Source organism: Barbus barbus (genome assembly GCF_936440315.1).
Source record: "Barbus barbus genome assembly, chromosome: 13".
NCBI classification, from domain to species: Eukaryota; Metazoa; Chordata; class Actinopteri; order Cypriniformes; family Cyprinidae; genus Barbus; species Barbus barbus.
This window is the reverse complement of record NC_136741.1, coordinates 1,556,496-1,582,794: the sequence shown is the minus strand read 5'-3', so window position 1 is coordinate 1,582,794 and position 26,299 is coordinate 1,556,496. Positions and strand designations below refer to the sequence as shown.

Sequence of the window (26,299 nt, the reverse complement as noted above, 5' to 3'; positions counted from 1 at the left end):
CAGAAAAATACAAATCGTTTAGGCATTTTACTTACTTTAATGTAGATTTATCCAGTCCGGTAAAACAAGATGATGTGCTTCATGCTTTATTGTGGTCTTAGAGAGAGAAAAACTAAAACATGAGCAGCTTTATTTTAGTCAAGCCAAGCTGATGTTGTAATATTACATCAGTGGGCCTTACAGGGTTAAATATACTCCAAATATTGTTTAGAAGAACAGTGATAAATGTGATAAATCATGGGGTGTATCACGATGAGCACTGCTGTTATCAGGATTGCCATATTCTCACTACAAACCAACCCAATTGCTACTGAAAACTAGCCCACAGTGTTAGTTCCACGGGTCACATTCACATTCCAGGGGCTAAATATCATGTGATTGGGGTCGCTTCAATCCTCTACCCACTTATGAAATTCTGTTTATTTGTGGACAGAATATAATAGAGTTTCAGGAGCTTGTGCTGGATTACTTTTGGGAGGCATTCTAGGCAGAGACGTGGAAGTTTGGATGATCCTCCTAACTGTGAGTATTATTTCACAAAACCTACAGCTGATCTCAGTCACACACTGATCTATTAGTGTTCATTTCTTTTACAGTGAAAACGGACAGAGGAGGTTCAGAGGAGGAGAAATAAACTGTAGAGGATGCCAAACATCCAGAAGCTTGTGCTGATATTGATGAGTGCGTTCGGAGCAATTCTGGGATCAGTTGCTGGAGCTGAAAATGGAGTTAGAGGGTCTTTTATTGGAGTAGTCATTGGCATCTTTGTAGTCGCAGTTTTCATACATTTATACTCACTTTTATTCAAAGTACATCATAAGCAACTGAATCATAAGGATCTGATGCAAGCTAGCTCAGAAAAATACTATTTTTTAATAAGTATACATGACATTTACTAATGAAACACTGCTGTCTGTGATGTTTGAAACATAGGGTGAATACTAAATATCAGCATTCATCCCAGTAGCCTATGCCTTTTTAATTCTGGCATAATTTTAGGGTCATAACACGTTTTGGCAGCTTTATATGCTTTATTGTTTTTAAAGATGTTCATCTGAAGAAGCTAAAAAGCAGATGTTTGCAATATTTAGTTGTGTGTAGTGTTTATGGGTTTGCCTGATCTATTGTGTGAAGGAGTAGTGAACCAGTGCTTTTAAACAAGCTCCAATCATCACGCTTTTCCTTCTGTGAATGATCTTATGATTATATATACACCTGACAGCATGCATATGTTAGTCACAGGGCTTTAAATGACTGTACAAGCACGTGCTGTGTAAATAAAATGTATTTAGACTAAAATATGTTTTCCTTATTTATGATTTTAGAGGTTAATACAGTAATTATAAACTAGCATGGGCCGGTAAGCAGATAAGGTTTTGGAAAACAGTGTTATTTAATTGAGTTTAATGTAAGTCATGAACACATGTCAGCAATATCAGGCCAGTTCCAGAGTACTGTGCTCCTAAACACTCTCCAAAGCCTGCTGCAAGAGCAGCTCAGGCCGTGTTATGCGTTCATCAACTAATTACGATATAATGAACTATTCTTATGTTTAACTCACTCCGTGTTTTATGGCGAATTGCTTGAGGCTGTGCTTCAGCGCCGTCTGCTGTCAGCGCTCATGTTTACACCGGAAATACGACATGTTGCTGCCCGGAAATACGCGGGCTTGTGGCGCGAAAACACAGGATCGACACGGGTGAGTTTATATACGTTTATTTTAGCAGATAACTTAATTTAACAGGTTATTTACTAAACATTAAGTATGTGAAGAGTCGCTGCAGTGTTCTGACAACCTGAACTCGATCTAAAACTGTTTAAAATAGTGTTTCTAATTGTTTTGTAAGTCAGTTGAAGTCATATATATTCCTGTTATTTACAGAAGAACAAAACAACATTTCTCTAAAGAGCCAGTGTGCTACAATACAGACAAACACAACATGAAACTATGTAAATACCATAATATAAGACAGCCTGAGATATGCAGAGACAGTGATGTTAATAATATAAACCTCTGCTTTAATGAGCTCATATTCATTTAGAAATTACATGAACTATTTTAACAAGGAGCTTTCAGACTGACTGCAGTATAATTTAACATAAATGGGTGAAGGCTTATTAAAATAGTGGAAACCTACATAGTGACTATCAGTTATGAATGATATTTGTTTATGTGGTCTGTACATGTATATTAATCTGTATTTGTCTGACAGTTACTGATGTATTTGCTTGTGTTGTTAATGGAGATGATGTTTTAAAGTGTGTGCAGGTGAAGATGAGCAAACGCAGATCAGCAGCTCTCACTGAAGCCCAGTGTGTCTCTCTGGTCTGTCTGATGATTTATGATGTCAGATTGTCTCTCCTGTACAGATGTGTGTTATTGATGTGTGTATTATTGATGTGTGTGTGTGTGTGTGTGTTCAGGCTCAGAAGCTCCTGCGGGAGAGACTGTGTCATCAGAAGCTGCCGGATCGGCCCGTGGCTCTGGACTCACAGTACAAGTGTGTCCCGTTCATCTGCTCCTGTCTGCTGCGTGTGTGTGTGTGTTTGTGGATGCTTACACTCTGTGTGTGTGTGTGTGGATGCTTACACTCTGTGTGTGTGTGTGTGTGTGTGTGTGTGTGTGTGTGTTCAGGCACTTGCTGGAGCTGCTGAGACGCACAGCTGTTCATGGAGAAAGTAACTCAGTCCTCATCGTTGGTCCACGAGGATCCGGTAAAACTATGGTACGAAACATCTAGAGATTTACTCCCTTGCTGATGACTGGCTTTTTTTTTTTTTACTCATTTTGAGTAATAGATAGAATAAATTAATTCTGTCAATGTCCATAAGGGGACAAAAGTACAATATTGTGTTTATTAATAATATTTATTAATAATATGTCTTTCTCTTACTCGAAAAATACCCAAGTGCTGACTTTCCAAAATATATATAACATATATTTTTTTAAATCTATGTTTACTTGAGATGCAGCATTACATAAGGTAAAAATAATATTCTTTTATTTTTTTGGTTGATGGAAACGGAGTGAGAAATTCAAAGAGAAAACAAATGTAGTTCTTCAATCCTTTGATTTAACTTTATATTTTCTGACCCCATTGGCAGATTTTTATTTTTTATTATTAATATTCTTTTTTTTTTTTTTTAAAGCAGAAACTCACTTCAGTTTAATTTCCCAGAAAACAAGACTTTGGATATTATGTATCTAATGTTGCATCTCAGATAAATGTATTTAAAAATGTATGTATTTGTGTTGAAAAAAACAAAGCCAAAGCCAATGCTGGGAAGAAAGTAACTATTGCAGTGTGCTACAAAAATAAAGTTAATATTTCTGAAACGATGGCATAATTATGTTGTTTGTGTGTGTGAAGCTGCTGGGTTGTGTTCTCCGAGAGCTCATGAGTCTGAAGGAAGTGCAGAAGAATGTTCTTCTGGTGGAGCTGAACGGTGAGTTCATATATCATTTTAATGCTGATTGTTCTCTTATTAAATGCTGAAATGAGAAACTACAGCTGTATTACATCACAGTGTTGCTAAAGTGACAGAGATGGTTTTCTGAGCGCAGGTCTTCTGCAGACAGACGACAAAATCGCTCTGAAAGAAATCACTCGCCAGCTGCACCTGGAGAACGTCGTAGGAGACAAAGTGTTTGTGAGTGTCTGATGTTATTAGAGGAATCACTCCCGTAGTTTTAAAGGTTTCTGTACTGAGAGGTTTTCTTGTGTTTTAGGGGAGCTTTGCAGAGAATCTGGCTTTTCTCTTAGAAGCTCTCAAGAAAGGTGAGGCTTCGTCAGTGTTATTTATTTTAGTATTATTTGTATACTGTGAATTGTGTGTGTGTTTATATACTATACTATACTATACTATATTTTCTCATTAATGAAAATGCATCCCCCTCTGCTTACAGTAACTTAGTTTATTTGTAGCTGATGTTGTCTTGCTCTCTCTCTGTGGTGTTGTCAGGTGATAAGAGCAGCAGTCGTCCTGTGCTGTTCGTGTTGGATGAGTTTGATCTGTTCGCTCATCATAAGAACCAGACGTTGCTGTATAACCTGCTGGACGTGTCTCAGTCTGCGCAGGCGCCGGTCGCTGTGGTGGGACTCACCTGCAGACTGGTGCGGCTGCTACAAAAACACTACACAAACATGTCAGGACTGCCAACAACTTTGTTTTTATCCTAAATTAATCTGTCAGTTATAAATGTTAATTTATTTTTTTAATTTAATTTAACTTTCCCAGTGCTCTCACAGTTTCGCTGTCACAAACAGTGATGCATTCTGTACCTTTAATGCAAATAGAAAGGTTACAATGTAACTTGCAAATGAAAAACTAAATTGTGCATGGTTTAAATGCCTAAAATATAATACTGACCATTTAAGGAATGTAGAAAAGGAAAAAAAATTGAACCTAAAACATTAGGAAAAAGTAGTTAAAAATTTTCAGTTACTTTACTCAACAAATAAGAACATTATATGCTTTTGTTAAATGTGTTTTTTCATAGAAATAACTATTTGCTCCTGCATCGTCATCACTGATGATGGTCCTCCATGCAAAAACATTTGCTCCATTTGATTTCTTTTCATTCATTGGTTGTTGTGGCTCTAGTTCTCAGCATTTATACATGAGGTGATATGAAACCTCGGCTGATCCCTGTCTAATCATTCATTGTCTCGTGTTTGTTTGTGTGTTACAGGACGTGTTGGAGCTGCTGGAGAAGCGAGTGAAGTCTCGGTTCTCTCACAGACAGATTCATCTGTTCAGCTCGCTCTCGTTCGGTCAGTATGTGGATGTGGTTTGCGCTCAGCTCAGTTTGCCTCAGGACTTCCCAGATCAAAAATTCTTCAATGAGTGGAACCACAGCGTCACGGTACAAACTCTACACACGTGTGTCTTTCTGTGTTCACAAACATACAATCACTGTTTCTTACACTGTTCTCTGTGTTTCTAGAAATTATGTGAAGATAAGTCGGTTGAGGAGATTTTGAAAAGACACTTTAACGCCAGTAAAGATTTCCGCTCTCTGCTTTCACTGCTGGTATATTTAAATCAATGCATCTCGTAATCAGACCACTGTTCCTGTTCTCCTGTTCTCGTGTGTAAGCGCTTGTCTGTATGTTCTAGTTTCTGGCTGTAAGTCGAGTGTCGGTCTCTCATTCGACTCTACGTGAGGCTGATCTTCTAGAGGCCAGTCGCTTGATTTCTGCTGATTCAAAAGCAATCATCCTTCACGGTGAGAAACTGGAAGCAAATTTTTGATGATTCTTACACATTTCTTTAAGATCTGCAGTAACACACACACTCACACACTCATCTCTGATGACCTGAATTGCTTGTTTTCCAGGTCTGTCTATTCTAGAGCTGTGTTTGATTATTGCCATGAAGCATCTGAATGACACTTATGACGGAGAACCCTTCAATTTCCAGATGGTCCATAATGGTACGACACCCTTAAGTGCTCATGGAAAACCTGCATGTTTTAAATGGTGTTTCAGAGACCTTTATAATATGTGAATGTAAATGTGTACATCAGCTCAAATGAATGTAATTCTCTCTCTCAGAGTTTAAGAAGTTCCTTCAGAGGAAGTCTCACTCCATCCATAAGTTTGAGAAGCCCGTGGTGATGAAGGTCAGTTTGAGCTGCTCTTTTTGTCATGCATGTACTTTAAATGGGACTGGAACAAAACAGACTGAAAGTTATTCAGTGAGAATAGACCCATGGCATGCTCATGATGTTCAGTTTGTAAATTAATCATTATTTTGAGTGGAATCTTTTCAGTTGTTAAATTGATTTTTTGACAAAACTGATCTGAAAAATTGAGTAATAAATTAGACCGATCTGGCATCCATTTAATAAAAAAAAAAAAATGAACCAAAAGTGTTTTAGAATATCTTTTTGTGTTCCATGAAAGAAAATAAAAATATAAAGGTTTTCAGTAGTATTTATCAGTAAATGCAATAAATATAAAATTAACAGTGTTATTAGCATTATTTACATTCTATAACAGTATTTATTAATATTTTGAATTTAATTTTTTTTTAGATTAGTTTGGCTGTTTGATTTTTCACAAATTTAAAACATTGCTCTTTCATTTAATGTTTTTTAAGATACTTTGACTAGATTAAATGAAAGTTTGACTATCTACATTGTTTAAAATTTTTCTGGTGGTGTGTGTGTGCGTGTCTGTGGTGTGTGTGTGTGCGTGTGTTTCAGGCGTTTGAGCATCTCCTGCAGCTAGAGCTGGTGCGTCCGGTGGACTCTGGCGCGTGTAAAGTTCAGCGCGAGTATCAGCTGATGCGGCTGATGCTGGAACACGGTCAGGTGATGGAGGCGCTGCAGAGGTACCCACAATGCCCCACAGACGTCAAACAGTGGGCCCTCTCGGCCTTCGCCTGAACACTGCGGCATGCACATGCTGAAATATGCACATTTAAATGTATGTATATAGTTTTTTTATTTGCAATACAAATGTTAACAGAATTTCCAAAATGTCTTTCTCAGTCACTTTTGGCCCCTGATGGATGTTGTACAACGTTATTGCAAATTATTGCATGTTAGGTAGTTGACTTGACATGTTATGGAGGCCTGTTTCAGCCATGGGGCAAAAAAATTAAAAAGGTAAGTGCAACAATTTGTCTCGCAATTGACTTTTTTTTTTTTTTTTTTTAATTCTGAGTTTATATCTCGCAATTATTAAAAAAAAAAGAAAAAGGTAGAATTGCGAGACAAGAAATCACAATTCCTTTTTTTTTTATCCCATGGCTTCCATACAGTGCGGATCATCAAAAACTAGTTTAAACAATAATTTCCAAATAATACATAGTTTAATGACCTTGCATTTTTTGTCATTGATATTAATTTTGAGCAATTATTTTTATCAGGAGACCTTTCCACCATTTTAGTCATGATGAAGTCTGCATCACAAGTTTTCCAAATGTAACAACCATTACCAAGCTTGCATTTTTAGGTTATTCTAATTAGCTACAGAAATTAATATATGTTTGTATATTTACATATTTAACTGAGAAGGCATTAATATATATGTATGTGTGTGTGTGTGTATATATATATATATATATATATCGCACACACACACATTTTATTTATCTAAATCTATTCTAAAAAGGTTTTTAGGAAATGGCATACAGAATTTTTGATTACCTTTTTGCTTGGACTAAACAGGCCCGAGATTATGTATTAAAGTAAATGATAGTCAAAATGATTTCATGATGATTTAACGTTGTAAATAAGCTCATTAGCATTCATTAACAAAAAGTGAGTATAAAGAAAATGTCTTTATATATTTCTTTTAAAAGAGAATCACATGCATAATCAGTGAGTTTGAGCCTGCAGACATTAAAAAGTTGTATAAAATACCCAGCAGTACAATCTTATGGTATAATTTCTTTATAAACAACTGTTTTTGATTAGTGACACCAAAAAGAACAGAGCAACATCATGCTAGTCTAATAATTTAAAACCAACAATCATATTTACATTATTAATTTGCTGTACATGTGTGTGGTCGGGGTTAATTACAGATTGATCTGAAATGTCTTTTACAAATCCATTTCTTACCCAACACTAGGTTTGTCTGGTAACACATTCAGGGCAATAATAACCGGCGTTTGTTTTCACAGTACTGAGAGTTTGTCACATTATTAATGAAATAAATAGAAGCGGTTTAGACTCAGTATGCTACAGTTGCAATCACTGCTGCGTGTTGGTTGCATAATTGCTGTAAGTGAGCAGATTCCTGCGTCCCTGAATACTGCTGTAGTGTTTCAGAAAGACATGAAGAGACAGAGATGAAGGAAAATGAGGCGTTAGACAGATTTACAGCCCTGAAAGATGCCATTGTGTCAAAACACTGTCATTAAAGGGGCTTTATCAGTGTTTATTTGAAATAAAAGGTCAACTTATAATGCTAGATGAGGGATTTTTGCTTCTGCAAACAACGTCTTTTCATGCAAAATGAGTAAAATAAGTGTTTGCTGTCAGTTCAATCTAGTTTTAACTGCTCCATCCTTCAGCAACAGCCTCTTTGTAAAGATGCATCAGATTGTGACTCAAATCAATTTTAAATGGTTCAGATCAGAATTAAATGATCAGAGATTTTGTTTCTAACAGCACAAGCTTTCACAAGCTTTACTTTTATTATTTCTGCTGGTGTTTGATTTGGAAGCTTGTGTCAGCCACGGGATAAAAAAAAGGCTAATTGTGACTGATTTTATATCTCGCAAGTCTCTTTTCTCACAAGTCTAGAGAAACTTGTAATTCTGAGGAAAAAAAGTCAGAATTGTGAGATATAAACTGATAATGCTGTTTTTTTTCCTTTCAATTGAGTTTACATGTAATTCTAAGTTTATCTCACAATATCAGGATTTTTTTTAGAATTGCAAGATATACACTTGTAATTACAAGGAGAAAAGTTACAATTTTATTTTTTATTCTGGAATTTATGGCAGAAACAAAAAACTAAATTGTGAGCTATAAACCCAGAAATGCAAGGTTTGACTTGGAATTGCAAGAAAAAAAAAATCAGAATTCTAATATATAAAAATAAATCCATATTGTGAGATAAAAATTGCAATTAGCTTTTAAAAATGTTCGAGCTTGTATAGTTTGATATCGAGACTCGGTGGTCCAAGTTTCTGAACACTAAATCGCTGTTAACTGACGTTAATCTAGTTCACATCAGAAAGTTGTGTTTTTGCAGTGTAGGGTCAAAATGACTTGCTGGATTATTCCTCATATAAAGCCACCAAAATATAAATATGAACAAAAACCCAGGTGCAGTTTGATGAATATGGAGGCTCATTTTGCATATGATGTGTCACTAATATGGAGAATTGTGTTGCAAGAAAGAATACAGTTGCATGAGTGGTAAAATGTCCGAATTGATCCACCATTGGCAGACACTAATATTGGACCCTGGTTTCTGTGGTTGAGTGACGCGAGCGTTGATTCCTCATGAAACGACCCCTTTAGAAAGAGCAGTGAAGGCTGCGATGAAGCAGAAATGCGAAAGGCAGAAACACTACCGTGTGTTTCAGCTACTCGCCTCGCCTCCGTAGCAGCTGTTCAGAAAAAAGCACGAGAAATCAAAATGAGGTATACCTGTTTAGGGAGGTTTATGGTTATTTCAGCATAATTTCTCATAAATCCGTGTGTGATTCGCGGCTGAACGGCAGACATTCAGAAGTGTCTCGTATTGGCATGACTGTTATGATTTGCAGAAACGAACAGCAAACGCAGTCCAGAGTTTCAACCTTTTTATACTAAAATCGTACGAGCTGCTGTTCATATAAAACACAAAAGTCTTTCCTTTATGCATAAAAGAGGTTTTGGTGCAAACAGAGATGTCCGTGTGTGTTTGATCTCTTGAGTTCCTCCGTGTGTAAGTGCGAGTCGTTGAATTATTCCTGCGCTCGTTTTGCTCGAGTCATTTGTAGTCCGTTATTTTCTCGCACACGCTGCGTTCTGATTGGCATCATAGGCTGGATTCTTTCGGGGGGAAGTCCAGGTTGGTAACCATGGTGACGACGGAGAGGATGTCGTCGGGGGCGATGAGGTTGGTGTTGCGCTGCATTGAGATGATGCGTTCCTCCACGCATCCCGCAGACAGACGCGCCTCGGCCTCGTGGTCCCAGCACTCCTCTATGGTCTCATAGAGCATCGCCAGACCCTACAGATATACAGATAAAAAAATATAAAAAAAGTTTCAAAGCTGTCCGTGTGGGGTGCGTCTCTTTTTCTGAAGCTACATGAACAAAACCTGAACATCGTGCATCTTCAAGCATCTTGAGCTTCAACAAAAGTAGGAAAATCTGATCAACTAGACAAAGAGTCACATGACCAAATCAATAATTTGCTTACAAATTAGTCATCTAGAAATATGGAATCTGAAACTGTGATATACTCTAATATAACTTTGGCTTTATATTTCTCAAAATCCATGACTTATTCTAACAAGTACTACTTAACGTGTTAGTGTTGTTACTGTTATTTAAAATAAAGCTGAAATAAAAGAATTATTAGGTTAAAAACTTTTTAATTCAGGTAACATTTTGAGTTAAGACTTTTTATGCAAAAAAGTACTAAAGCTAAACAGTAATAAAAGACTTTCTATTTATAAACAAGGAAATACTAAAACCTAAATAATTAAAATAAATCTAATTCAAAATATTAAATAATAGTATATAAATAACACGATCAGTTTATATCTCACAATATAATATAATATAGTAGTCAACATTTGAAGTGGATCAAAATCCACTCCAGCCATATCACCCTGCAGCCCAAGACTGGTTGCCCACTGAAGCTAAGCAGGGTTGAGCTGGTCAGTACCTGGATGGGAGACCTCCTGGGAAAACTAGGTTGCTGTTGGAAAACTAGGTTGCTGTTGCTGTGTTAGTGAGGCCAGGAGGGGGTGCTCACCCTGTGGTCTGTGTGGGTCCTAACACCCCAGTATAGTGACGGGGACACTATCCTGTAAAAAGCACCGTCTTTCGGATGAGACGTTAAACCGAGGTCCTGACTCTCTGTGGTCACTAAAAAATCCCACGACACTTCTTGTAAAGAGTAGGGGTGTAACCCCGGTGTCCTGGCCAAATTCCCTCCACTGGCCCTTATCAATCATGGCCTCCTAGTAATCCCTATCCACTTGATTGGCTCTATCACTCTCCTCTCCACCTGTAGCTGGTGTGTGGTGAGCGCACTGGCGCCGTTGTTCTGTGGATGCCGTCTCATCATCCAAGTGGATGCTGCACACTGGTGGTGGTTGAGACACCCCCCCACATGATTGTAAAGTGCTTTGGGTGTACAGCAATACACAATAAAGCGCAATATAAATGCATCATTCATTCAAAAAAGTTCAAAGTTATTCTGAGAGAAGAACGCATTTTGATTTTAGGACAACTTTGATGAAAGGTTTTGATCCACTTCAGATGTTGACTACTGTATATAAATAATACTGAAATAATCATTCTGATTCTGATATAAATAATACTGAAATATCACTGATGTGTTACTTCTACATTTATTCCATTTACTGACAAATACAACTGAAAAACTTTAGATTGTCATAGTCATATGGTTCTAATCGGTTCCTTTAGGGTTTCTATGGTCAGACAGGTAATATCTGTATTAATCTGTATTACCGGACACAAAGCATTGATCGGATAATAAAAAGTGTCTCTATATGAAAGTTCAGAAGATTAAGATTAAATAATCACAGATGAGCATGAATTAAAGAGTGTACAGAGTGAATTGAGTTCATGTTCACTTTAAAATGTTAAAATGCAAAATGTTTGTGAAAATGTAATGCAGTCAATGTGTGTGTGTGTGTGTAGTACCGTATGTTTTAGCCAGTGTTCTCTGAATATTGGCCGTAGTTTCTTATGCACAACGACGTCATGCATGTCCTCCAGAGACGGATGAACCCCGGCCTCCTCCTCAAACGGCAGACAGAACTCATCCACAGGACCTGAAACACACACACACACACACACATGCGCGGCTCAGCACCAGTTTATCCCGTGATGGTGGACTCTGAGTGTAAGTGAATGAGTGTTTGTTACCGTCGGCGGCTGTGCAGCGAGTGGCCAGTTCCCACAGCACCAGACCCACGGCGTACATGTCGATCCTCAGAAACGCGTCACGCTGGAAACTGATCGCTCCCTCCAGCACCTCCGGAGCCATGTAGCGCCGTGTTCCCACCTTTACACAACCAATAAAACCTCAGCAATTAATAATTATCACTTGAAATCTGTCACAATTAAGCACTGGTCAGTGAAGTTTTCAGCTCATGCAAAAATCATACCTGTCCGTGTGTGTCGCCTGTAGATTTCCCTGCTTCAAACTTCAGTGCCAGGCCAAAGTCAGCAATACATGCGGTTAAATCACGCTTCAGTAACACATTCTTACTCTTGATATCTCTGAGAAAGAGAAAGAGAGAGAGGGAGGTTAAATAAAGCAGGTTTCAAAGAAAGGATTGAGCTTTGTGAAAGAGTTTAGAGAAGAATAGTGTGAAAATAAAGAATATATATATATATATATATATATATATATATATATATATATACACATCAAAAAGTTTACTATAATGAGCAGAGAAAAAAAAACATGATAATGATAATAATAATATTATTAATGTAACGTAATGTAATTGAATCTAAATGTTTTCCAAACCATATAAATTAGACCTATACATGAAACTAAATAGATGGCTGTTGAGGGGCCCTCAAATGACATAATAATAACAAATAAAAAAAATATTAATAATTAAATAAATATGCATTTTAGATTAAAATATGCAAAAATAAGTATATAAATAATACATTCAACATTCAAAAAATTATATAAATATTAAAAAGGAATACATGTTATACATATATACATAAGAAAAATACATCAATAATAAAAAAAACTAATAAATAAATACCAATAAACATCTAACAGTAAATCAAATCAGTAAAATGAGTAGGAAAAAAAAACACAATAATGTAACAATTGGAACTAAATATTATGGAACTAGACATTTTTTACAGAATAAACTGGGTCTTTATACTAGAAACTATATAGATAGCTATTAATTTTAGGATGGGGGTCCCTCACACAAGGAGGTTTGGGGGTCTTTGCATCTAAAACACATTTGGTACCTGTGTGCAATGGCAGGCTTGTGTCCATCCTTCAGGTTGGGAATGTCCTCGTGTAAATACGCCAATCCCCGCACAAACGTCTGCGCTATCAGACACAGCTCATTCCACGACACAACATTCGCCTTCAGAAAGTCTGTCAGCGAGCCCTGAGTACAAACACACATGCAGACGATCTCAAACATGTGACACAGCGAGGTCATGTGACAATAATGCTGTTTCAAACATTTACTGCTGCATATTACATATTTTGTAAATATTCAGGATATTACATTGACTGTAGTGAACAGTATGCAGTGTTCTGAATAAAGCCGATGACAAACACTTCTGTGTGTGTGTGTGTGTTTATACCTTCTCATGGTAAGCTGTGATGAGCCAGAGCTCGATATCGACTCCATTTCCTCGTTTTTCTGCTCCGATGAAGTGAAGGATATTTTCATGTTTCATTCCGCTCAAACTATAAATCTCATATTCACTCTGCCATGACTGTTTATTCTGGGAGAAATCACAAACAAATACATGCAAAATTAACAACATTCAAAGTCTTTGTAAATATTTACAACAAGATTTAAATTCAACAATCAATTGTGATGCACATCAGTCCTTTTTTTTTTTTTTTTTTTTACTACATTTTGAAGTAGTTGTATTTTCTTGTAAAATATCCAATAATATTTGTTTTATTTACAATTCAGGCATTTTTAAGTGTGACTTAAGTGTCTAAATACATTTAGGCACATCAGTTGATTTCTGTATTCATGTGCCAAGGTGAAGGTTAGGTGCTTTGTTATGATTATTGTTAATAATTATTTGTTGAACATCGGTGGGTTTTATCCCTGCTGTTGCTGTTGTTTTATAAAAGCAACTAGATTTACATTTACACAGTGTTTGCAATGTTAATAGATGCAAAAGACAATCGCAATTCAGTATGTAAATATCACAATGACTTTATCGCTGCTGAATGCTGAACATTGCATCACTTTATCAATGTGAATTCTAGAAACATTTAAATAACAAAGACTAAAACTACACTGTAAGGTTTATAACAAACACTAACAATTTTTGAAGAATATCAATCACAATAATAAACCACTCTGTTTTGAGTTATATTATGACAGCATATGTATTGGTCTTTTATGCTAAGGCTGAAGAGGCAAAAATGCACAAACAGTAATGAGATGAAACGTGTCCGATACCTGCACAGGGAAGATTTTGACAGCCACATGTTCGTTGAGCAGCTGAGCTTTCCAGACGCAGCCGAAGCGTCCGCGAGCCTTCAGCTCCAGCAGCTGCAGCGGCTTCTGACCCAACAACGGCGACGGAGGCGTCAGACCCGGGTCCTACAGACACAAACACAGCCACTGAACACATGATTCATTCACACACATCAACACAAACACACACACACACACAGCATCTGATGCAGGAGGACATGCAGAAAGAAATAAAGAGCCCATATGCAGACCACAGCGACCGCATCACAAACTCATGACGGGATGAGAACTACAGCATCAGCGGGGCATGATGGGAGAAGTGAGAGTGAATGAAGCTCTTACCTCTATCATGATATGAAAGGCGTGCTAACAAGAGAGGAACAGAGGGGTTTTACTGTTTCTAGCACACGAGCGGTGGGATGTGAGGAAGAACGAGCTCTGAACACTGATGTGTGTCTGTCAGAACATATGATGGACTCTCATATGCCACAATGAGACACTGACATGGACATGGTACGTTACAACCAATCAAATCTCAGCGCTGGTTAATATGGACCAATCACAATGCTTTGACTGAGTATACAACATGACGATTTTATAGAGATTTCTGGGATAGTAGGAATCCTTCAAATGAACAGATTGACTTGGAAAGTACATTTAGTTTCATTTAAGTACAACGGCTACTACTAAGTACTTAATTAGGTAATTACTCTGTATTATGGACACCTTAAAATAAAGTGTTACCAAGAGTTGTTATAGCACAAAAACACATGGATACACATTAATAACACTGTTATGTGAAAGATTCCCAAACGCTGCTGTTCTCCAAAAAACACCTCCAGATATTTCTCCTGAGTATAACGATGATGTTGAGAGGAGGTACAGTACCTGTGACGGCACGAGCAGCGGCGGGTACGACAGCTTCAGATGACGGTACATCCAGAACGAGATGACCAGAATGACTGCGACAGCCATGACGGGAATCAGAGAGTAGAGCAACGTGGGAAACAAGTCCGGCTTCGGGGGAACGGGGTTAGACGTGGCTGGAGAGAGTAATTAACAAAACATGCTCAAACATTTGGGTCAATAAGATTTTTCTTCTTTGATTTTTTTGAAAGAAATTAATACTTTCATTAAATCGATCAAAACTGACAGTAAAGATAGTTATAATGTATCCTGAAAAATAAAATGCATCATGGTTTTTACAAAAAAATATTCAGCAGCACAACTGTGTTCAACATTGATAATAATCAGAAATGTTTGTTGAGCAGTAAATCAGTATATTATTATGATTTCTGAATATCATGTGACACTGAAGAGTTATGATGCTGAAAATACAGCTCAGATCACAGAAATAAATTAAATTTTAACATATTCACATAGAAAAAAGTTATTGTAAATTGTAATAATATTTCACAATTTTACTGCTTTTTTGTATTTCTTTGTTTGATTTCAGATAAATTTAAATAAATGTGTGCCATCACAATTTTTGTGCATCTTAAAGTGACAAGCAGTGCTTATTTCAGAAATCAAATGATGAATCAAATCTACATGAATATATAAGTGAAAGTGCTGATCTTATTTTATTTCCAGTCCCAGCAGTCTCTCGCTGAATATCTGAGTGTGTTTGTGTCTGAGAGCTCTGGAGTGTGTTACTCACTCTGAATCATCTCTGGACTGAAGTGAAACTTCTCGTTGCACATGTTTCCCTCGCAGCAGCAGAAGAAGACGTCGGGATTCTCCTTACGCTCCACACACTCGCTGCTGCACACACACACACACACACACAGATAACGTGTCATCATCTGTTCACTACCAAACACACGAGGCATCCAAGCATGAATCTAGTGTACATGTCGTAGCAGTTGATGTCATCCAGCCAGCAGCCCTGCTTGACCATCTCGATGGCTCCTGAGCGGTTCTTCCAGGTGGAGAAACAGTGCCGTCGCTTGTCTTTCTCTCCGTAGCATAATTCGATTCCGCTCTGGTTCGTCCCGTCCTTCTCCCAGCTCACATTATAAAACGCACACTCCTGCGTCTCCGAGCGGCCGAGAATCGCACCTGAAGCACACAGAAAGAGACTTCAGACACTGTCTAGTCATCTGTTTAATCAACATAACAGGGTGTTATCCTCATGGCATATCAAACCTTAACAAAACAGTACACTGTAAAAAATTATCTTTCGAATTTGTACATAAAACATCAGAAAGTTTCAGTCTTTCCACTACAAAGCTTAATGTTTAATTCAGTGCAGGGTGACCATACGGGCCATATTTACGGTAATGTAATTATGTGTCAAATTTACTAGTGATTTCTAAATAAACTTTTGCTTCTACTCCACTTTTTTTTAGTTTTTTTACAGTGTATCAACTGCATTAAAGCTTGAGTAACATTATTAGTGAAAGTTTAGGTATAAAAAAACACTAAAAAGTGAGATTATGATTAATTTTAGCATATTGATAGAGTTCAAACATTTTTTCAGTGCAGAGCGGAGCATGTTGAATCTCACATTATGACAGCATTCAGTAGTTGAATGCTGCTAAACTAACACACAATACTCTAATAAGCATATAATCACACAAGACAAACAGTGGGTCAAATTTTTCAAATGAGGTTTTTTTGCATGTGTTACAATGCATTCTGGGATTGCATACAATCGAGCTGTCTTAAAACGCAGCATAATCATGCATGTCTTATATTTTGTTAAATGTCACCATAGGCTGCCATTCAAAATCAGTTGTTACTAGTAAAAATGTCTATTCTTGATATCAACAATTTAATTGTCATTAGTGACAATGTTCATTTCTGATATCAAGAATTAAATTGTTGATATCAGAAATACATTTTCAGACATCAAAAATTGCAATTGTTACTAGTAGAAATCCAATTCCTGATATCATGAATTAGCATCTGAACTAGTGAAAACTGAATTGTTGATATCAAGAATTCATATCCTGAGAATGAATAAAAGTCAAAATGGCTTGCCATAAATATACTGTAAAATATAATTTATTTCTGTGATGCAGCTGTATTTCCAGCATCATTACTGCAGTCTTCAGAGTCACATGATCTTCAGAAATCATAATAATATACTGATTTACTGCTCAACAAACATTTCTGATTATTATCAATGTTGAACACAGTTGTGCTGCTTCAGATTTGTGTCGAAACTGTGATACATTTTATTTTTCAGGATTCACAGATGAACAGAAATTTCAAAAGATCAGCATTTATTTGTAATATAAATCTTTTAATTACTGTCACTTTTGTTCAATTTAATGCATCCTTGATGAATAAAAGTATTAAGTTGTATATCAATCTTACTGACTCCAAACTTTTGAACAGTAGTATGTGCAGGAATGCCTAAGTGTGTGTGTGTGTGTGTGTGTGTGTGTGTGTGTGCGTGGGTGTGTGTTTGTCAGGGAAGGGCTTGTATTTCATCCACAACAGCTCATTGAAGGGAAGGAATGCTAGAAAGGCGAGACGTGGAGCAAACGGACATTTGAACAGATTTCCATTCACTCCAGCCCACTGAACATTCACCGAATTCCACGCAAGCGTCGCTGAGACACAAACATGAAAAGCCTTCATTGGGCTGCAGGGCAGAGACGTATGATTATGAAATAATTATGAGCTTCCAGAGTAATAGTCAACTTACTTTCATAAATCACAGGATTAAAAGGCTGACAGGCACTGATCTCTCACACGATGTTATCAAGCTTGTTCAGTTTTTAACCAGTGGAAATATTTCTGCGCTGCATCACTTCTTTCCTAAATGTCACTTTCATTCTTCTGGAGTCACGTGTGTGTTTCTGAATGGTGTGTTTGTGCCTGAGGAACCTTCTGATGTCTCAACATGTGTCTGCCTTCTCATTAAGAGACGTATATCTTCTCTTAATCACCAAATTAAGATAAAATCATCAGTCTGACATATTCCACTGAAGTCAATGCAACACTTTTATCAGTCCCTTTAATGTTTTCTTTTTGAAATCTGAACATGAACATTAAATCATCTGCATTACCGCACAAGCTGCCTCTGCATATTAAACTGGGAGTATCTGAAAAATACTAACACACACACACACACACACACACACACTCACACACACACACTATTACCAACAGAAGGCGATGACGATTAACCACTCACTCACCAACTATCAGCAGTAATTACACACTTTGTGTGGTCAACAATATATCATTAAAGTCAAGTGCAAATATAATCACACTGAGACAGACCTGCTGCAATAAAATACCCAGAAACTCCAGCGTTTCTGACCACAGAAATATCATCATGAGCTCAAACTATGTAAACACACTTTAACAATCAGTGCAACATCAAGATTTTCATCAGGTTGGCTGCAGTAGTTTCATGCAGTTTCTAAGTTTATATGTAAACTTTTAAGAATTAGACTTTAGATTAATTGCCTAATGTCAAAAACAAACAATCCTTCAAAGAAATAAACTATGAGCTTTCTGACGGTTTGTTTCATTTAGCATCTTTTATTCTTTCTCTCTGCAGATTCAGATCAGTTTCATCAGATCAGATCAAAACTTCAAAATCTATCAGCTGTCATCAAACTCACAGAAGCCTCAAGACTACATCAGAATTGAGTTTGTGCAGTAAACTGATCTATAATTAATCACCGAATGATATCAATGAACATCAGTAAAATGATCCTGAATCAAGACCCATTTAACATCATCTAAAATTCCTGCTTGATCACTTTCTGTATTTAATACAAATCTGAACTTCAATTCCTCATAAAAGATATTTTTTTAAAATAAAGGGAAGTCAATACACACACACACACACACACACACACACACACACAAGACCTTTTTTGCCACCTAATCTGCTCAAATTTACCTACAATGCAGTTCTTGAGCCATAAGATTAAAATACAATTGTGAATATTTTATGTAAATGTTGACCAAATTCAGTAAATAAATATATATTAATGTAATGTCAAATTAAATTATAAAAAATCTAAATCATTTTTAAAAAGATACAAAATTTTTCATTAAAAATGCTAATATTTTTACAAATTAAACTAAAATAATAATAATAAAAATAATAATAAAAGATACAAAATGTCTTCATAAAACATTAAAACATTTTTTTTTTTTTTTGGTTTGCATTCTACAAGTAGATATATTAGTATTAGTGCACTACATTCATCCTTTGAATGTCATCAGAGTCTGTATGTGTGCCGATACCAGCGGCTCCTTTAGTTTGGAAGAAGGAGGGAGATCCGCTCTGAATGAAGCGCTCGTACTCTCAGTAATGAGCTAATGAAGCCGGACACAAGGCCTGCTGGGACAGACGTGTAAATCACAGGAGGAGGCACTCAACTTTACAAGAACTACTGCAGATAGCTCACAGAGAGCCAAATCCAATACACTAAATCAATACCTGAGCATACGGTACAATCAGCACTAAAACCACACCGATTCACAACCCGGGGATAACTGAGGATACAGAGCAACACTTCATCATCTACAGAGAGCAGCACAGTCAAACAAACTAAAGTCATGCAGAACTGTATCGTAAGTGTGTTCTGCTGAGATAAACGTGTCATCTAAATGACTCAAATACCCCCTAAAATGTTAAATATCGATACGCTTTCCAAACACAATTAAGCAATATAATCGAAGCAAGAGTCCTGTTGGTCCACAGGTTCACATTAAATTGAGTTTTTTTATAAATAATTTTTCTATAAGGGGTGTAGCAACCTTACGTTTTTTTAAACTTTATTTATTTTTAGACATTATAAGTGGGAACAGGGCCATTTCTAGTTCCACGGTCAGAAACGACCCTGATTAGAGATGATAATTTTAGTCAATCATATTTTAAGAGCTTTATTTGGCTTGAACTGAAACATCTAATATCTACATAACATTGGAAACATCTACATTTAATCTAATAAGGAAATGCACAAATATGTAGCTAATCGGCTATGACATGACTAATTAATATTTGTTTAAATGTTTAAATAAGTCAGCATTAGCATTTCTATCACAAATACCCTACTCAACTCCACTTGGTGAACACTTAACATTTAGCAGATGCTTTTATCCACAGCGACTTACAAACGAGGAACTTCCAAGAAATCTGTCATACAAGTCAGTAATAGCTCACAATGCCAAGTTAAAAGCATAAAGTAGATTAGCTCACAAAACAGGGAACTTTCCAAGACCCGCCGTGCATATAAACTCTGTACTTTATTTAGTTTTGTTTATATGGGCAAAAATAAGTGCACCCTTTTGAGGTTCTTTCAAGATTTTGCGTTTGAATTTGTTTAACAGACATACATTACTTAAAATAAAAAACATTTACTGGAATAAAATATACATATATAAAAACTGTTTCAGCTAGTTACATTTCTCATTTTAACTTAACTTATAATTTTGTTTTAAATCATTAAAAAAAAAAAAAAAATACTGCAACTAACTGAAATTCAGAAAAAAAAAGATTTAAAATATTAATAAAAATCATATAATGGTATATCAATCATACTAAAATAAAAATAACACTTAAGGCTTTATGTTTCTTGATCTATGAGTAAAATAATATCTGTGATTACTTGAAGAAACTCATTTTAAATGACAAATTATTATACCTGAAATATGAATTTTGAAATGACTGCCTGCTTGTTAGTGAAAGTTTGAGGAATTGAGACGCTTACACGGAGGTCATGTACAGAAAACTGGTTTACTTCAGAATAAAAGGAAAAAAACAGAGACAGGAGGATGTGACGAGGCATAAACGTTCTCAGCGCACTTAGTATGTACTTCTATTCAGAAAACTAAATTATTATTCTGTAACAAAGGTTACAACACTGCTGTAGAAAATGAAAGCTGCTTACAAAAAAGTAAAAGTTGACATACTTCACAAATCAGACAACTGTTGTTGTGCTTATGTAAACACAGTGGCTTCATATCTCACAACTGAGGTATTAATGCGAGTAGTTTATGTTGTAGAACAAAAAAGTGATGTTAATCATAGACCTCTTTTAGAAATAGAATTGTGCAACTCTAAAAACCCAGAGGAAATTCCTGTGGGAAGCCGTGCTGAATTCTTCTGGGTTTGCTGACAAATTGACGTCATGACTGAACAGCTCTATTTTAAGGGTCAGGATGGAAAAAGAGCATTAAAAATGAATTTACGACTCTTTTCAGTAAAAGAAACCTTGACTGATAAGTGAACTTAGATTGTGACACTTTTAAGACTTCTGTCTGGTTTACTGCCCCCATATTTACATTCACAAACCAGCATGACTCTCTGATCAGCATCATCTTTTACTCTTTGCTCTGGGTTTCAGTCCACTTCTCAGTTTCTCTCTAACACACACACACACACACACACCCAGACAGACACACACACACACACAGACACACACACAGACACACACACACACACACACGCGCTTGTGAGCTTCTGAATCTCTCTCTCTCTCTCGGTCGGTCTTCTTCAGTTTCTCTGCAGATTCATCAAATGAAATGCTTTCAGAGTCTGTAAGTCCTCCGTCTGCCAGAGGAGTGTTCCCAGAGTTTGGCCTTCCTGCTCCGGACGCGCTGGAGCCAGAGCGGCTGGACGGAGAGCCACATCTGTCTCAAACACAACGGAGAGACGGCTGCCCATCTGGAGCTGCAGATAAGCCTCTACACTCACAGGAACAACTAACACTCAACCAGACAGAGGATAAAAGATACTGCATACTCCTCATCAACAATCTGTTAAACATCATCACCGCTTGACTGCGAATTTCAAGCACATTTACTGCCAAAGCCTCATTAATGCAACGTGAAAACATTATAACTGCATTTCATTTATGCTGGTTGTAATAATCAATAATAGCATTTTGTACAAACAGTAAACAAATAAATAAAAGCAAACATTGAGGAAAATGTGCTGAATTTTCATTAATTATATAATGTCACAAGATACTGGTGCTAAACACAGGCTTCATTTTTAAAGCAATATCTTATTATTGTTGTAGCCGTTTAAGAAAATGTATTTTTTGTGTGTGTTGTATTTATGTTTAAATATTATTTGTTTGTGTTTTGTTTCAGTTCAATCTGTTAATTATGAAAAGTTTGTGTAATTTGTAAACATCATAAAGGGCGTGGTAATTAATTGGGCAGCTATACGCTGTATATAACGTCATATATTTTGTTTGTGGAAAATATATTTTTTTTGTATAATTTGTATTTTAATTTTAAATACATATTTTTTTGTTGATCAACTATCAAAATCAAATAAATAAGAACGAAGAGAAAACGTGTGGTGGAATGATGTGCAGAAGTATATATATATTTATAGTAATGTGATGTATTATATATTATTAAAACTATTTAAAATGCCTTTAGTTTATGCTGATTGTAATAATAAATATATAATTTTACTGTACAGAAGTGAGATTTACATTCAAAAACGTATCTTATTAAAAAAAAAAAAAAAAAAAAAAAAAAATCAAGAAAAAAAGAAAGAATAATTCAGATTAAAAAATCCTGGTTCTAAAATATGCTTAACGTTTAAAACTTTTAAGACTAGGCTTAAAAATGGTATATCTCTTCATTTTTTTTTTGTCCAAAGTAAAGCAGGACACGTGGGATTCGTGCATCATCTTGGGATGCTGGAGAGTGACTTTGATCAGCGGTGACCTGCTCTTAGAGGTTTGCTGGTGAGGGATTTGCTCGCGGCTGTAACCTTGGCATAAGTCTGCGTGAGCCCTAGGCTTATACTAAAGAGGATGAGGGCTGCTGCAGACCTTTGGCCTACTTCAGGACTGGTTGAGAGAGAGAGAGAGAGGCTGGAGTTCAGTAAACACCTTCACCTGTCACTTCTGATGCTTCTGATAACTTCTGCTCGTCACAAGAGTTACCAAATTACTGTTTTCAGACAGGTTTCCCTTGTCAGGCTGCTTAAAACAAACGTAAAGTGCCAGAAAGGCAATCTACAAATGAATTAATTATAATGACTGTGATGTCATTTGTCCTAATGATAGACCATTTAGAAATGTATACCAGTAATATCTCTATCAGTTTCAGCTGAAAAACACATATCTGACCACTGATTGTATTGGGGGAAAAATTACACACGGAAAAGGGAATTTCTCAAGTTATACGCTACAGTAAAACACACATTGGTGAAACTCTCTAATGCAGCACGTCAGACAGACAAAGCATACTGGTCTTTAATGGCATTAGTGTTATTCTGGCGTCAGACTCTGTAACCTTGAGCCGTGAAGCGTTCTTTCCGGTATAGTGGCTAATCTGAGCAAGCATCTGACCAAATCCAGACCGATGAGACCACGTTACTGCCCGCATCTGTGACCCTACAACTCATCTGCACCAAACTGTGTTCTTCTCTTTGTCTAGACTCTTTATCCATCTATCTGTCTCTACAAACACAACAGCAAACACTAAAGCTCTCCAGAGGTGTTTCAGATGTGCTGATCACAAGAAAAGCTCCTCCCACTTTGTTAAAAAAAGCCAATTACAATCAAGATTCCAACAATCCAGCCACAAAATCACTGTTATTTGGAGGAAGAAAAAGAAAGATGTTCAGAATAAATAAGCTTTCCAAGCTAAAAACAGGACATGTTTACTAAATGTCTGGCACCTAAAATAATTAATTATTATTACATGATTAAAGAAGCAATGTATGAAAACGCTGCACCTTTAAATGCACAAATCTACCCAAGGACAACTGTTCATTCATCAGATGTCAATGCCGTGCAGATTCTTCATGCACTATAGGACTAATGAATTTAAATTATTACAGCATGTTTACATGAGCATGCACAGATACAGCACCGTTTGAGTGGAGGTCAGTAAAACTTATTCAGCAAGAAAGCATTAAATTCATCAAAAGCAATTTACAATGCTATAAAAGATTTATTTCAAATAAATGCTGTTCTTTCAAACTTTCCATTCATCTGTGAATCCTCAAAAATAAAATGCATCAAGGTTTCCACAAAAATATTCAGCAGCACAACTGTTTTCAGCATTGATAATAATCAGGAATGTTTCTTGAGCAGCAAATCAGCATATTAGAATGATTTCTGAAGAATCACGTGTCACTGAAGACTGGCTAAACAAATCAGCTTTGCATTACAAAGATAAATTATATTTTAACATATATTTGCATAGAAAACAGTTATATTAGATTGTAATAATATTTCACAATTATGCTGTTTTTTTATAGTATTTTTGGTCAAATAAATGCAGACTTTGAGTATAAAAAAGACTGGCAAAAACAATAAAAAAACTTTTGAATAGAAGTAAATGTAGATGTGTGATCTATCATAATGAATCTGATTCAATTGCTAAAAATACCACTTCTTTACAACACTCTCAAATCTTGCTCAAATTCCTACTGAATATATACAAATCCTTATTGAATAACCAGAAACACTAAAAATCATATGATCAGGTCTGGAAACCCATATACTGAGGCCTTTGTCTTTGTTCTGCATAATCATACTGGACCTCATTTATTATGAGCATTACACAAACATCAGTGGTTACACTTTATTTTAAGGTGTCCTTGTTACAGTGTAGGCTAAGTATTAATTAACTACACACTTACTATATAGTTAGGTTTTGTGTTACTTGCATGTAATGATGCATAATTTACTGCTATTATAATAGTAAGTACATGTAACCATCAGGACACCTTAAAATAAAAGAGTTTCCACATCAGTTACAATCTTGTAACATGTAACGCACGTCAACACACGGCTGTAACAAGCAGCTCCTTGTGTTACTGGCAAAAGCTTTAAATGAATCCGATACAGCCTGAGCTCCTCACAATCCATGACCGATGCTGGGGTCAACAGGCTGCAGTTTATGACATAAAATCACACTGATATAAAGCAGAAACCTCTACCCACCTGATGAACAGGAGACGAGGAATATGGCCAAGGCCAGTTTGGTGTCTGTCCTCATTTTCAGGGCAGATTCTTGTACTGCAATAAATCCCAGCAACACCCAAGCTGATAATCCGCTCCCTCTAAAATTAATGTTTTAATATTGCCAAAAGCATTTATTTGTGAGCAAACAGGTCCGGATCAATGTGTAAGTCTGTAAGAGAGGTTTAGTGTTTGAGAGATTTCACAAATCCTCAGCCTGGAGGTCAGAGATGAAATATCAAACATTAATACAATCATACTGCATTAGAAAGAGACAGCAGCCTGTCCTGAAACTCATGCACTAATATCGATACAGAAACAGCCATCAGTTTGAGTTCATGGCCATATGCATGGAGAACATTCCTATTGAGTTCAAAAACATCCGGATACGATCTTCTGCTTCTTTTTAAAAATGCTGTGATTAAATCTGATTTATATCATCAGAGGCATGATCTTCATTCCAGAACACACGAATATAAATCCAGCTCAGGGTTTAAATATACTCAGATCCGAAACAGCATCTAAAACAAATCAAATAAACGGTGTTTTATAGCGTCGTATTCCTCCGTGAAATCCTAAAGCGCCTCTGAAGCGTGTTTTTCATCCGAATGAACCCAGATCAGATCAGACCAGATTAAATCAGATCCATTTCTGTGTTTAAATGCTGGAATAAACCCTCGGAGGCGTCCATATATTCTCTCATGTGTCCTGAACACAACATGGCGAACAGCATTGAGTGTTTTGGTCTTTTCCTCTCCTCCACTCCTCCTCCTTTCATCCACTCCTCCTTCTCTTCTCCAGGCAGCAGATATTTCCAGCTGGAGCAGGTTGAGGGTTCATTATTCCTGTAGGGCGCTTCGTGGCCCAAAAACCGCTGTTGCTTTTATACAACATTCAAATCTTGTGACGCTTCCTGTTTTAATGCAAACATATAAAAACTTAAAAGTGTAATCTTTTATATAAGTTCTTCGCAAGGATTTATTGGTGCAATGCATATTAAAATTTAATCTCCGCCTTAAGTGTAAAATGATTTTTAAAAATAACCACCCAGTAATCACAAACGACTCTGATTGGTCCAACCGTATCCGCGCTGAGAAAAGTAACAGATATCGCGTGACAGCGCTGTCCGCGTCACAGTTTATACATAAATAATGATGATGAAAATCCATAACAGGCAGTGAATTTAAGATACACAGTGAAGAAATAAAACAAGACAAATTTTATTTACACCCAGCTAGTCTCCGCTCATTTTAATAACAACTGTTTCGAGCCATTCTACTCGTTTCTAAGCTTCCACACGAAACACTGAACACAGTTATTTGATTGACAGCTCGAATGGAAAGACAGGAGGTCTGCACCAGCACTACAAGCCCCGCCCTCAGCCCGATGACTGGACGTTATGGACGGCTCAGCTGACCAATGAAAGAACGCTTGGAAATAGCTCAAACCAATCAGAGCAAAGAGTGATCAGGTGACCCGGGACTTGTCAGGTGGTAAAACACACACACACAC

General features: G+C 36.6%; 2 protein-coding genes across 6 annotated transcripts; one reads left to right on the top strand and one right to left on the bottom strand.

Annotated features, from left to right (window-relative positions):
- Positions 1-1,657: 1,657 nt before the first annotated feature.
- On the top strand, positions 1,658-9,731 carry LOC306879145 (origin recognition complex subunit 4-like). 4 transcript variants are annotated; one of them, XR_013784992.1, is made up of 16 exons: positions 1,658-1,699; positions 2,261-2,326; positions 2,425-2,501; positions 2,636-2,726; positions 3,372-3,447; positions 3,566-3,651; positions 3,731-3,779; positions 3,964-4,115; positions 4,694-4,867; positions 4,949-5,035; positions 5,122-5,230; positions 5,342-5,437; positions 5,559-5,626; positions 6,212-6,339; positions 6,500-6,616; positions 9,498-9,731. XR_013784992.1 is itself a non-coding variant. In XM_079431890.1 (15 exons), the coding sequence occupies exons 2-14, from the start codon at positions 2,276-2,278 to the stop codon at positions 6,392-6,394; spliced, it is 1,299 nt and encodes a 432-aa protein (XP_079288016.1). In that variant the 5' UTR covers positions 1,658-1,699; positions 2,261-2,275; the 3' UTR covers positions 6,395-6,434; positions 9,498-9,729. The 4 variants fall into 4 exon arrangements, 3 of the variants coding, with proteins under 3 accessions (XP_079288016.1, XP_079288017.1, XP_079288015.1); XM_079431890.1 differs by lacking the exon at positions 6,500-6,616 and having other exon boundaries at positions 6,212-6,434; positions 9,498-9,729; XM_079431891.1 differs by lacking the exons at positions 6,500-6,616; positions 9,498-9,731 and adding an exon at positions 6,880-6,957 and having other exon boundaries at positions 6,212-6,434.
- LOC306879144 (activin receptor type-2A-like) lies at positions 7,276-25,692 on the bottom strand. 2 transcript variants are annotated; one of them, XM_079431887.1, is made up of 11 exons: positions 24,770-25,692; positions 15,722-15,929; positions 15,529-15,632; positions 14,757-14,911; positions 13,851-13,994; positions 13,009-13,152; positions 12,661-12,806; positions 11,823-11,937; positions 11,581-11,719; positions 11,356-11,486; positions 7,276-9,686 (listed from the first exon to the last, which is right to left on the bottom strand). In XM_079431887.1, exons 1-11 carry the CDS (start codon positions 24,822-24,824, stop codon positions 9,492-9,494), a joined length of 1,536 nt encoding a protein of 511 aa, XP_079288013.1. In that variant the 5' UTR covers positions 24,825-25,692; the 3' UTR covers positions 7,276-9,491. The 2 variants fall into 2 exon arrangements, with proteins under 2 accessions (XP_079288013.1, XP_079288014.1); XM_079431888.1 differs by having other exon boundaries at positions 15,529-15,629; positions 24,770-24,958.
- Between the last annotated feature and the right edge of the window lie 607 nt (positions 25,693-26,299).